At 37.4% G+C, this 13,216-nt stretch overlaps 1 protein-coding gene across 7 annotated transcripts in view; it reads left to right on the top strand.

The window, feature by feature from the left end:
• Window positions 1–11,879, top strand: part of TDRD7 (tudor domain containing 7) — a 47,373-nt gene extending 35,494 nt beyond the window's left edge. For 6 of the 7 annotated variants that reach the window (XM_038124645.1, XM_038124642.1, XM_038124644.1 and 3 more), the window contains 10 exons: window positions 1,183–1,369; window positions 2,918–3,029; window positions 3,846–4,048; window positions 4,190–4,324; window positions 5,695–5,778; window positions 6,302–6,436; window positions 6,758–6,868; window positions 8,291–8,781; window positions 9,105–9,265; window positions 11,408–11,879. In XM_038124645.1, the coding sequence (XP_037980573.1) occupies window positions 1,183–1,369; window positions 2,918–3,029; window positions 3,846–4,048; window positions 4,190–4,324; window positions 5,695–5,778; window positions 6,302–6,436; window positions 6,758–6,868; window positions 8,291–8,781; window positions 9,105–9,265; window positions 11,408–11,628 (1,840 nt within the window). In that variant the 3' untranslated portion in view covers window positions 11,629–11,879. The remainder of the gene's footprint in view (window positions 1–1,182; window positions 1,370–2,917; window positions 3,030–3,845; window positions 4,049–4,189; window positions 4,325–5,694; window positions 5,779–6,301; window positions 6,437–6,757; window positions 6,869–8,290; window positions 8,782–9,104; window positions 9,266–11,407) is intronic. The other variant, XM_038124646.1, reaches the window with a different exon arrangement.
• Window positions 11,880–13,216: the final 1,337 nt, after the last annotated feature.

The raw sequence follows: 13,216 nt of genomic DNA, 5'->3' as shown, positions 1-13,216 counted from the left end.
TTGATGTTGATTTTTGCAAGATCAATAAAATCAAGATTCCTAACTCAGTCTCAGGGATGGAGCAAAATCTGTTTACTTTCTTGGTATGTGGCTATGTTTTTTGTCTGAAACCTTTCACTTGCAGTACAAATGAAGGCAATGCTGAAAGGTGTTGGTTTTGATGCCATTTCTGAGACATGGATCAATTCTTGAAGAATTGTAGTGTAGTCAGAATAAAAGTGAGATGATAGAAACACTTGTAGATATTTGCTAGACATTCACAACAGAGTGTTTGAAGGCTGAGATGATAAACTAGGTGCTGCAGTTGAATTCTCATAAGAAATAATTGATAAAATAGGGAGTCAAGCAGGGAATTCTGAAAGATTCTTCTGCTTTCTGTTGAGTTACTCTGACTGTCTGTTAGGTATCTTTATGAAACAAATGTTCAAGAAACTTCTGTGTCACACATGTGTGACTGTCACCCCACTTTATCTCCATAATGAAGTAGATGAATGCTTGCACAGAAACAAAAAGGCTGTTTCTAGGAAAATCAGAGTTCTCTGGAATGTGGTCAGATTTAGCATAATGTTTGTAACAGAGTTATGATAGCATGTTGTATTTCAGTATCTGCACTATCTCAGGGCATATAATCTAAACTATGTGGTAGAATTGAGTAGTATCATGATTTCTATGAACAAGCTGAAGCAGTAGCTAGTAATACAAATTTGTGGGTAGGTTTTCCTTTTGTCTGCTCTAATCTGACTTGTTTCTGAAGCATTCGGAACTTCCCATTTGGATTTTCCAGAAAGTCTATATATACTTGATTTAAGAAGACCTGTGTAACACAAACAGCATTAATATGAACATTAGGTCAGCAGCCAAATACCAAGATAAAACTGTTGTACAAGAGAAAACAGCATTTGGTCTAAAAGCTAATTTTTAAAGACACTTTAGATGCTTTGGTTTAGATCAACCATAGTGAAAACCAGATTGAGATGGTGTTTGTTAGTGACAGAGTAAACTTTTTGTCCTAAAAGGAGAAGAGTTTGGACATGAATGTCTTAGAAAATGTATATAATTTATTTTCATATGCGTGTAAGTGTTCTTACGTTTTTAGTCAGCTTTTTTGAAGTTGCATCCCAAATCTTGTTGTGGTTTTTTGTTTTTGTTTTGTTGGTTTTTTTTTTTTGTAAAATATTGTAGGTATGTGGGCAAAGAGTATTCTTCTGCCCAGGAACAAATGGAAGATGAAATGAAAGCATACTACAGTCAGAACAGTACAGTATCATCAGCTCAGTCTCTGAGTGTTGGGCAGCTTGTTGCAGTACATGCTGAAGAAGATGCCTGGTTGCGTGCACGGATTATTTCTCTAGAGGACAACAGAGTAAAGGCAAGCAATTACCTCTTTTGGCACTTGGAGAATGAATGACAGTCAATTCTTAAATATGCTGCACTAGTATTCTTTCTTTTCTTGCCCTGAAGTGCTTCTATTTTCAGGTATATGAGAAATTAAGACCTTGTAGAAGTTATATGATTGAAAAAATTAAATGGTCTTTCAGGTTAATCTCCATGAATAGTTTGAGTTTGGGAGTTTTGGTTTTGGTTTTAGAAGGAGCTGGGCCCTGTAGCCCTTTGGTACTGAAGATGTACCTTTGGTAGGAAGAATGGTTTGAGGGGGACACAGGAAGAGAAAGGGAAGGACAACATTCGATTCCTTTGCTCCTAGATCTTATCTGAAGTCTTGTACTGAAGTATCTCTAATATGCACTAAATAGCAAAAAAAAAAAAAAAGAAAAAAAAAAAAAAAGAGTATACTTTCCCCTTCCAGGTAAATCTGGTGTTTGGGGAGTTATGTTGTATGTATTTTAGTTAAACCCCATTGTTTAAATCTTCTGTTAAAAAATTTCCCTGTGCTGAATAGACTCTTCTAGCCATCTGCAGTGAAGTTAGAACATATAGCATATATTAGAAGGATAAAAAAGGTTTAAAACTGCTCGGTTATTTCTTGTCTGGTCAGTATTAATGATACATCCTTAAGGTTTTTGTTTCTTTCCCTAGCCCTGCTTAACATACTTACATACTTTTAAAGCTGAACCATTTTATAAATACTGAAATAGCACATGTATGAGAATTGAGTTTTTTCTGAAAGTTAGTATGATACCCTTCAGCTGTGAGTTGGAGTTGGGTGTCAAAACCTGGTCTTGTGAAGAGAGGTCTTATTGGGTTTAGAGAAGTGGCAAGAAAATTAGTGGCATGCTTGCTTCTAATTTCTCCATAGTCAGAGCTATCAGCCCAAAGGCGGCCGCTGCTTTATTGCAGCTTTTGCTGATTACCCTCTGTCAGAGTGTTCAGACCTCCTTTTTAATATTTGCTATGCAGATATTTTGCAAGACAGAGTTTCAGAAAAAAGTTGTAGGAAGTTCCCATCAAAGCCTTCCTTTTGTAACTTTAGCTCCAGTTATTTGCTGCCAGTAGTAGTTTCCATTCTAGTTTCCTGCATTGACTGTTGTATTTATATCAAAGTAAAGACAAGCTTAAATCAAAATTATTCTCTTAATGCTGTTAGAACAGTAGGCAAAACTTAAAATGGCACCTAAGTGGTATTTGACTTTTCAACACTTTCAAAACTTTGTAAATAAAAATTGTGACTTTATTACCTTTCTTCACATAGTTTGAGATAGTGTATGCTGAATTCTTGCAACAGTTCCTGCTTAAAGTTCAGATTCTGCAGAACAGTTGGAGAGGATGGTTTATAGAGATCTTGAGGAGGAGGCTTTCCCTGAAAACATGAAATTAATGGTACTAAACTGGCAAAAAGTAATTTGTCTGTGGTTGTATAGAGAATGTTGCAACCGAATACAGTCTCCCTAGACTCAAGAAAACATACTTACAGTTATATTCATGGTCTTGTGCTTTTAATTCCCTTTTCCCTTCTCAGGTATACTATGTTGATCATGGCTTCAATGAATTTGTTGAAAGCAACAGTGTGTGCAGACTGCAGAAACAGTTCCAATCACTTCCTTTTCAAGCTGCAAAATGTAAACTGGCAGGTAAGAGAAAGCCAGCGCTGATTGCACACATGCTTACTGCTATGCTTACTGTTGGCACAGCTTATGTATTGAAGCCTCTGTGAGTCTGGGAGTTCTGATCCTTTTTTGTAATAGTTCTATATGTGTTTGATAGATTTTTTTCAGCTCAGCTAGTCTAAGCAGATATGGGTATGCATGGAAAGAAGGAAAAGGAAGGAAAAAAGCATGGGAAGAAGAGTTTTACAGAGAATCCTTGATATTAGAAGATGATTTTATCCTGTACCTCTGTAATGGAGCTTAATTGTTTCTGCACTTAACATGGATGTCTTTGTCCCTTTAATATATGTGAGCCTAAAGAAATAAAAGGAAACATTTAAAGTAAAGGACACGTGTTGTGTCAAGCAATGTACACTAGCACAACATTTTTTTCCATAAATGAAGTACATCTGCTGTGGCCAAATTAGGTGATATTTCTAAATATGAGCTTATTTAATTATTCTTAAATGATCCTAGTGCTATTAGAAAGGTAAATTTATTTACCTTTCTAAAACTAGTAGACCTTTCTAACTTTCTAAAAATATTAAATTTTAAATACGTGAAATTCCTGTGAATGAGCCTGTCTTGTTTTTGGTTGTTTGATTTTTTTAATACTTGGATGCTTCCCATTTTTTTCTATACATTTGCCTCAAGTCTTTCTGAAGAGGGTCCTTTTCTTTTCTAGTCTGCCCTGCCCCCAAAGTTGGCTTTCTTTGATAAAAAGGTAGAAATTAAGTAGACTGCAAGTAGTAGGGGTGCAGTAAAACTTCTGTACACAAAAAGGTACGGTGTGTCTTACAGGACTGGAAGCCTTCTGTGATGATCCTGTCCTAGTGAAGGCTGTGGAATCACAGACATGCTTCAAGATATTTGCTGTAGAAATACTGGAAAAGAGTGATACTCCTCTTCTTGTTCTCTATGATACTTCTGGAGAAGATGATATCAACATCAATGCTACTTGTCTGAAGGCATTGTATGACAAGTCCCTTGAACTGCACCTACAGGTACCATTGTCCTGTTTCCTCCTTAATTATTAAAAATCATTGACTGTTGAGGTCTTAGATGGACAAAAAACAGTAGTCAGAAATTTGCTAAATTTTGGGGGGGGGGGGTTTCCCTTTCTTGTCACACTCTTACTGTTGCAGGTAGATGCACTATATACCAATGTCAGAGTAACCAGTGTTTCCTCTGATGGGAGCCTGTATTGTCAAGTGCCATCCAAAGGCTTGTCTAGACTTTCTGAAATATTACAGAAACTAGAAGACTACTTTCTTTACCAGGTAAGTTCCATGGTGAGGGAAGTGGTGAAGTCATGCAGCATTTCTCCAGAGAGTACCAATAATTTTCCTTGCACTTAAGTTCGAGTTTCTGTGGTAGCCATAGACTATTCAAAAGGGCTTAAAGTTCTCTTTCTAGTTTGGTGTTTTCTGGGGTGCACCTTTCAGTGTGAAAATGTCTTTTGACACTTTCTTTTCAACATCAAAGGGATGTATAGGAGACATTTTGAAAAGTCTTTAAGTTGCTTTAAAATAGGCATGTGCTGAAGAGGTCTGGTGTTCCACCAGCCATTTACAGATACATGCAGCAATCCTTATTAGTCTCAAGGGAATTTAGGTTAAAGAGAAGGAATCTTAAGAGAATCTAATTTGTAAGAATTAAGATAATCTATTTTGTAGTTCAGCTGAGCCTGACAAAATCAAATCATGCAATGCAGATCCTTGGAGGTCCTGTTAGAACTGCTGTTTGTGAAACTACGCTGTCAAAGTGTTTTAGGTGTAGAAGTTGAGCTTTAGACCTGTTGTTGCAACCATCTGGTAATATTTTATACTGAACGCATTTCATTTATCAGAATTCAGTTTCAAGCAAGCTAAACGCTGAAAGAAAGTGTATAAATATTTTGCTAAAGTTACTAGAGTTTAGCAACACAAGTTGCTAAAATATTTAGCAACACCAGGACACTAAGGAAGGCGGCTATATAGGTGTTTCAAGAGTTGGTATTCTTGGGAGAGAGTGCTTGTCATTTTCTTGCTGCTATCAAAGAAAGAGATTGTTCTTCAGATTCTTTTAATATCAGGCTTTGCAGCTTATCTGGGGGGTTTTAACTCATTTTGCCCAAGAATTTAAACCTAGTAAGGTGTTGATTGTTCTTGAAATGGAGTTTCCCTACTTTTTATAGTGTAGCCGTTGTCTTGTTATGCTGTTTGGTATTATCATGGTGCCTGTCACCCCTATGACACTTTCATTTGAGTTAGCAGTAAATTTGGTTTGTTATATGTCTCAAGAAATTTTATGTTCTAGAATATAAGCTAGGAACTTCTTCACTTGTCTGTCATAGTTCTTAACTGCTCTCGCTTTTCAAGTCAAGTAATTGTTGGTGATTTCCTAGTCTGTTTCCAAATGTGGAACTGGCACTTCATGTTCTCCAAATTTCCCTGTAAGATACAGAGTTTGGGATGAAAAGGTTTGCCAACTGGGGAAGCATAAAGCAATGTGATAAGAAGTGTTTCTAAAGCCAGAAAGATACTTTTTATTTGAAACAGAGCTTTTGCTTCTCAGTACTGTTTATGCCATGTGTTGCTTTTGAAATGGTTAGTTGAGTGTCAGATAGTAATAGCTCTGTGCTTTTTGACTCCTGTTTTTATATTTGCAGCAGACATCTGAGTTCAATGTATTGCTACCTTTCTGTGGCAAAATCTGCTTGTTTCCTTCCAAAGGAAAATTGGCACGTGTAGAGGTAAGAAGTGTCACCACAACATTTTTATGAAAATCCTTTTGTCATGATTTTCTTCTCCTGAGAAGCTGAGGGGCCTCAGGAACAAATGTAAACAATTGATTATCTGCTGTTGTGGAATGCAACAGGTGCATCCTTGATTGGTCCATGTGAGGTGTTTCTACTTAATAACCAATCAAGGATACAGCTGGGTCAGACTCTCTGGGAGTCAGAAGACTTTGTTATTCATTCCATTCTATTCCTGTCTCGCCTTGTGATGCATCTTTCTCTCTGTTCTTTTAGTATAGTTTTAATATAGCATTTTTAATATAATATATATCATAATATAATAAATCCGCCTTCTGAAACATGGAGTCAAGATTTCTTTGTCTCTCATCCCTCGTCCTAGCTGCTCTGAAGACCACAAAGAAGTATTCAAAAAGCAGCTAGAATTTGCCCACATAGGGATGTCTCTTCTTTTTGTTTAACTCACTTTGAATGTTTCGTTTCCATGAAATATAATTATGCTTTTGCTTTCTTCTTTCAGATAAAAATTATTCACACTAGACGGGCACTTGATGTGCAATTTATGGATAGTGGAACAGTTGCAACTGTAAAAGTATCAGAGCTCAAAGAAATCCCACCACAATTCCTGAGAGAAGTAATTGCAATACCTCCTCAGGTATAAAGACATGTTAAAGTTTACCTGTATTTGATCTCTTGGCAGTGTTTGTTGTGCTGCTACTTCAAGGTATATGTACTGAAATTCTGTTTTGTTTCACAGCATTCAACATTGCAGTGTATTTTATTGTGCATCTTCACCTGAAATAAATCACAGTGTAGTCCTGTGAGTTGGTGGATGTTGTGTATGTGTCATGGTACTGGATTTGCGTTTTGCTCTTTCTGTTTGTCATGCATGATTGACTCTGTCAACGTTATTCTCTGAATTGGACCAGCTTTCATGTTACTAAATTTTACCTTGTATACTTAATTCTGTTCTTAGGCTTTGAAGTGCTGTCTGGCAGATCTGCCTCCTAACACTGGCATGTGGACTCCAGATGCTGTACTGTGGCTGAGAGATGCTGTAATAAATTGTCCTGAATTTAGCATGAAGGTAAGTAGTCAAAATGCTTATGAGACCTGAACTCTTTATAGGCATGTGGGAAGAGCATTGGAAGAACAACTTCAAAAGCTTAACAACTCATCAAATTGGTTTTTGTTACAGAAGTGTAGAAGTTTGTATCCAGCTAAAGGACATAAATTCTATACAAAGTTCTTTTCTTAGCAAATTTGTTATAAAACTTACTTGCTTAGGCCTGTTAGAATTCTTTTTTCCCCTCTGCTGTGAATTTAGCAATTTTTGCAGCAGTTGTTCGCATTTTGCTGTCCAAGTCCAAATATGCAGCTAGAGTTACTTTGCCGCTGATAAGAAAGAAACACAGTTGCCATGTTTCAGCATGTAAAAATACGCACCTTCTGAGTTAATCTTGAATTACTTTTATGCCTTTTGTAAGCAAAGCTTTTTCTCCTTCTAGTCTTTGAAAGCAGTTTTATTTTTCCTTGCTTTTTCTAATTGACTTTGTTTTAGTATATGCTTTATATAGTTAGAATTTCTCTTACCTTTGAGATAAAATTGTTTCCATTTACAATGTATCCTAGCCAATTTAACTAACTGAAAATACTCTTCTAAAGGAAATCTATTGTATCTACAGACTAAACAAAGATAATTTCTTCTTAACCTTTTGATTCCAGCTACTGTCAGACACTTTGAGAAAGTGCTTTATAGCTTTCCATAACCTTCTTGCTTGCTTTAGTCTAGACCTCTGCTCTGAGACTGATACCTGTTGCACCTGGCTTTTCTAGACATCCTCTTCCAAAAGCGTTTGAATTTGGTGCTCATTTTTGCTGTATTAAATAATAGGGAGCAGATGCATGCTTTAATTGCAGAAAGTTTTTATTCCTGGCTAGGAACATCAACAGAAGCATCTTTAAAAGAATGCATCCTTTGTCAAATTAAAATTTAAGTGCTTTACTGGTAATAATGCAGGCATATCTGATGGTAAATAGGAAATATTTTTATGTCAGTACTTGAAAATTACATGTGAGAGAAACCTGGAAGCTTTTTTCCTTTTTTTTTCATCTAATTTAGCAGGCCTCATTTCCCATAATGACAGGAAGATAGTTTAAAGATTAGGTGTTATTATTTAATAAGTTGTTTAGATCTGTGTGGACACTGGCTACTGTTCTTCTGAAAACTAGAATTCTACACGCAGTACCGTGATTGAACGTGTTGGATAGAACAAAATTCAGGTTTTGTGTTTGCTTTAAGTTAGTGGAATTGCTGCAGGTGCTTTGTATCTTTTTTTCTGGTGTGAATGGCTTATTACGCACAACTTCTTTAATATCTTTGGGAGAACACTGAAAATGTTTCTGTGCATAAATGCATTGAACTGTTGCTGCTTTAGTCTTCTGTACAAAATCAGATGTGCCCTTAATAGTTACTAACTGGTTGTTAAATGGTATTTTTTGTTCCAAGGTAATTAAACAGGATGTTTCAAAAGGAATTGCACACATTTACTTGTTTGCTCCAGAGAATTTCCCAGACATGGATCGTAGCATCAATAGACAGATCAAAAATGCAGACTTGTGGAAGCATCAGAAAGATGTTTTCTTGAGTGTGGCACCCAGTGGGACTGGCTTCACAAAAGCTGTAGGTGATGCTGTTCCAGCTCTACAGTTACCTAGTGGGAAGCTGGAGAAGAGCTTCCCTGATTCAGGCAGAGAACCCAGCAGTGCAGTGTCCACCATTGAGATGCCACCTCCTCTACCCTTGCCAAAGCCTGGTGACCTCATGGATATCTACGTCTCAGTGGCCTGCCATCCTGGTCATTTCGTTGTCCAGCCTTGGAATGAGCTAAACAATCTGTATGCCCTAATGGAAGAAATGATCTTGTACTACAGCAGGGCAGAAGAGAAACCTGTGACCATTGAAAAAAATAAGCTGTATGCAGCTAAAATTGGAGATGAGTAAGTAGATACTTAAATTACTTAGAATCTTTGAAAGCAAGCTTAACTCTGCTAAGCTAGGCAAGCCTAGCTTTGCTTAGTCCGCCTTGTTAGCAGCATAGCAGATGTCCAGTGATATCTGAGAGATTAAGGGAGTAAATGAGATTGCAGACTCTTCATGCTTTCAGATTGTAGCTAGGATACTTGACTTTTCAGCTAAATCCAGGTTTGGGAAGCCTGAGACATGTTGGTTAAGATTTTTTGGTTGTGCATTGTTTTTCTGGTGCTTTGACAGTGTGTGACTATGAATTCAAATGGTCTATTCTTGTTCTCCCCCCTTTTAGGTGGTACAGGGTCATAATAAAAGGGATTCTTAGAAATGGGTTTTTGTCAGTGTATGAGCTGGACTATGGCAAACATGAGTTTGTCAGCGTAGGGAAAGTACAGCCACTCCTGGATACATTCAGAAGACTACCTTTCCAAGCTATCACAGCTCAGCTTGCAGGTAGGTATCAAGCATTTGCAATTGTTTTTGTTAAAGTCTTACATCAGTGGGCATATGAAATGAACAGAAATGTAAAATGGAAAAAAGTCAAACGTTATGTAATTGGGTTTTTTCTACATGTGTATGTCCTGCTTTTATTCTTGGCATAGTCAGTGATGATTTTGTTTAATTATTTTTGTTTTTTTAATTTAATGCAGCACTTTAGGATACCATCTTTGAGAATGAAGACTCTTTAAACTTTCCCAGCAGCTGCTTTTCATAGTCATAAAATTTATCATTTCATGTGTATGATATCTACTATGCAAAAGACACAGGGAAATAAAAACTTAATGTTTTTTGGATCCTTAAACATAGCCAATAACCAAGTGTGAAAGTTATGATGTGTCTGTTGGTAAGAACCTAATGTTCTGATTATCATAGTTTACATAAAGTTAGGAACCTAGATGTTGAATTTCTAGAGGATTTTTTTATATATCTCTTGACCTTATTGTAATTTACAGTTCTCCTGCATATTTGGAATCCAGAGTTGCTTGAAATACATTGATTTTCTCAAACAAAGAAAGAACTCTATGAGGGGATGGGGCTTTCAATAAGCTTACATAAGATAATTTCCTTGAGAATATGGTGCATAGAGAATGTGCATGCATCTGAGAGAATTTCAAAAATAAAACTTGATCTCTCCTTGCTGTCTTTTCTTTCATTTCAAAATTTTTCCTTCATTTCTGTGTTGTGTTCAGATGTATATGTCTCATCTTAGTCAGCTGCTGCTTTCTGATGCTGTTTCGTCAGCACTGCTCTATATTTCAGTCACAGAATATGCTTGTTGGAAGTGGCAGGTGACAGAGTTAGTGTCCTGTGCCTTCTGTGGATTTGCTTTCCTGCATAGTCTCAGTGTGACCTTGGGGGTTGTTTTAAACTAGTGATGTGTGATGGATGTGCTACCGACAGGCTGGGGTCCTCGGCGTGCGGTGCTGTAATGTGGCTGATTTCTAGCTGTGTCTGTCTTCTGGAGGATCCAGCTCAGCAAGCCTGCAAGTCAGCCACTTTTCCTGCTTCACTGAGTCTCCCAAGTAGCTAGCTAAATTGCCTCTGAGATGCTTCTTATTGTCAAAGCAGGCCAGCTGAGCCTGGAAGATCAGTAACTCTGCTGTTCTTCCACTTTTTTCTCTCTGTTTTTGTGTCTCGTGCCTCTTAGTCGCTGATCTGTTTCCTTGTAAAATCCCATTTGCTTTCCCATTTGCATAATGATTTCCTAGCATTAATTACTCCTCCTTAAGTGTTGATTAACTATTGACTTCTAATTCCTTTTGGAATCTGCAGGCAGCTGTGTTCCTGTGTTGTCCTGTCAGTGACAAGCTGCTGCTAATAGTAAAAGCAAAGTATTGTTATTTTGCTGTTCTGCTTTTGTTATCTATCAAGTGGCTTTTGGGTATTCCACCATGATATTTGAGCCCCTGTATCTAGATGCTGTACACCAGCAGTGGTCTGGGGAACTGAATCCCAAGTCTGCAGGAGCCACTTATTTCTAGGTGGATTGCAGCCATATTCAAAAACCTGTTTAGGTTCCAGCAGACTTGACTTTGTGGGATACTACTCTGAGAAAAGTAAGAGCAGTTGTGAGGCATTTAGGCATAATTTCTCTTTGTTTCTGCCCTCTGTATGTCTTGTTTGGGACTTGGAGGTTTGTCAGGTGTTTTAGTAACTGATGCTGCTTTGAGATGAAGAAAATCTAAAGTAAGGCAAATGGGACAAATAATGTCAGCACCCTCAGGCTGAAGATAAAGGAAGTTTGTTTTGAAAGGATCTTTAGTTTCCTTTTTGTCATGGTTCCTGATAAGCCCTGGTCATGCAAGGCAGCTAATATTCTCTGAATTGCTCAGTGAGTCAGTGCATTTGCCTTTCACTTCTGCAAACACATCATTATCTTTAGACTTCAAGAAAAAATAAATGTTCTAGTCTGTGTAATAATTAAGCTTGTTTGTGTGGAACATGATTGAGCTTGTGTTTCTTTTCTACATTTCAGTTGCATGCATTAGCACTTTAAAATCTGTTTTCCTCAAGTATTTAAACTCTTACCACTTATTTTAAACCTAGATTGTTCTAGTCTATAAATGACCTTCTCTTCTGCTTTACTACTCCTAGGAGTGAAAAACCAGCAGTGGTCAGAAGAGGCATCAATAGTGTTTCGGAATCTTGTAGAGAAGAAACCTTTTGTGGCACAGATACAGGCAGTTAATGACAGCACTAACTCTTGGGATCGAAAAATAGTGACTTTTCTTGTGGACACATCTCTTCCACATATTGATACATGGATTCATGATTTTGTGTCTCAAAGTCTTGTGGAATTTTCAAAGGGTGATTAATCATCACTTCTGCAATGTAGCAGCTTAGCAATAAAATGAGTAACAGGCTTTGAAGAGAAATATAACTACTACATGGCCTTGAAGACATAATGGGGATAAAATTGAAAAATCTGTGTTTGTTTAACAAGTTTGGATTCTGTTGACTTCAGTTGACTTTCTGAAAATTTTCACGTTGTTTACCATTGTAATGCTAGAATATTTGAGTTAAATTATTTTAAAAGTTATTTATCAATAAAACAATGTTCAGTTTTGTTCTTGTCGTCATTCCCTAATTTGGGGGGGATTTTTATCTCATAGCTATTACTCAGAGTCATTACAGGGTAGTCCTTCCTTTAACAAGTGGTCTTTTTCATTTCTGAATTTATTGTCAGAGATGTTCATTATTGTTGAGTTTTTCACTTTTCCTTAACTTGGTAAGCTTTGAATAGTGCCTTGTTTGGCATACTGCATTTGTGGGGTGGAGCATTCACAGACAGCTGTGCACTTTGTTTACTTACTGCTCTGTTGGTGTTCTTTAGCAGTGGTACCACTTTCCTGAATTCTCTGCTCCTCTCCTCACCCCACCCCTCTGACCAGCTGCTAAATTCAAAGCATTCCTTTCCCTCATTTTTTGCTAGCTTGTTTTCATGTATGCTTCTGAGAATCTTCAGAGGACTTCTGCTCCCTGGGGACAGGAGAAAGCAGTGTCCTATAAGCATGCAGATGGGTGCTTTAAGTCCTTTGAACACAGAATTTTTAGCCTACCTTAGAACCTGCTTTATTTTTGGTCTTAGAAATATTTAGAGGAGGTGTAGGCATGATTATATTTCGTAGTCTACCATCTCAATTTAAATTGCTTGCTATAGTCCCTCGAGATTGTTAAACACAATATTAAAGCTTTACATGATGAATACCAGCAATGGGATTTTTTTCTGCTGTGCACAGCTATGTAGTATTTCTAATAGTACACAAGCCAAGATAAGAAATTCTGCTATAGTGCTGCTTGCAGGAGTACAGAAGACTGGACAGAAAGGGAAACAAGACTGAAAGGTGTCATGCATGTATAATAGTAGGGTGGGACAGAGAAAATGCATACAAACAGTCTGAGCAAACAGGCTGTTTCAGTACGTATATTTTCACTCCCTTAGTCTAATTCTGGTGGTCTGGAGAAGGTCTGGGCTAAGCAGCTAGGAGTCCTCTTGGAAGTCTGGCACGAGTCTCTCTGTCTGGATGTGCACTGGGTATAGCAGAGCCCTTATGATTAGAGTGGGCAGTGATAAACCAGCAAACTCCTACTCTAATGCAAATTGCTACTTAACATGGTTCTCTCCATATTTAAGTGTGCTGAGGCTGAGACTCTTAAGTGTACTTGAGAGAGAGGAAGTATTAACAATGAAGATAGTAATTAGTTTTCCATATTGATCAACTTCTTCAGCTGCCATGGCAAAGAAGGTGAAGAATTCAAGTGAAGGAAGCCACGTGGTGATGAACTTCTGGAAGATAAACTTCAATGCAAATTTCCCTCTGTGTAGGATGGGTTCTGAGTCAGAAAATTTCGATGATGTAGGACAGTAGAATGACAAGCACTCCCCCTGAGTTCCTGAAGAGA

This window comes from Motacilla alba, chromosome Z, assembly GCF_015832195.1.
Source record: "Motacilla alba alba isolate MOTALB_02 chromosome Z, Motacilla_alba_V1.0_pri, whole genome shotgun sequence".
In the NCBI taxonomy this organism is placed as follows: Eukaryota; Metazoa; Chordata; class Aves; order Passeriformes; family Motacillidae; genus Motacilla; species Motacilla alba.
This window is presented reverse-complemented; position numbering and strand designations above follow the sequence as displayed.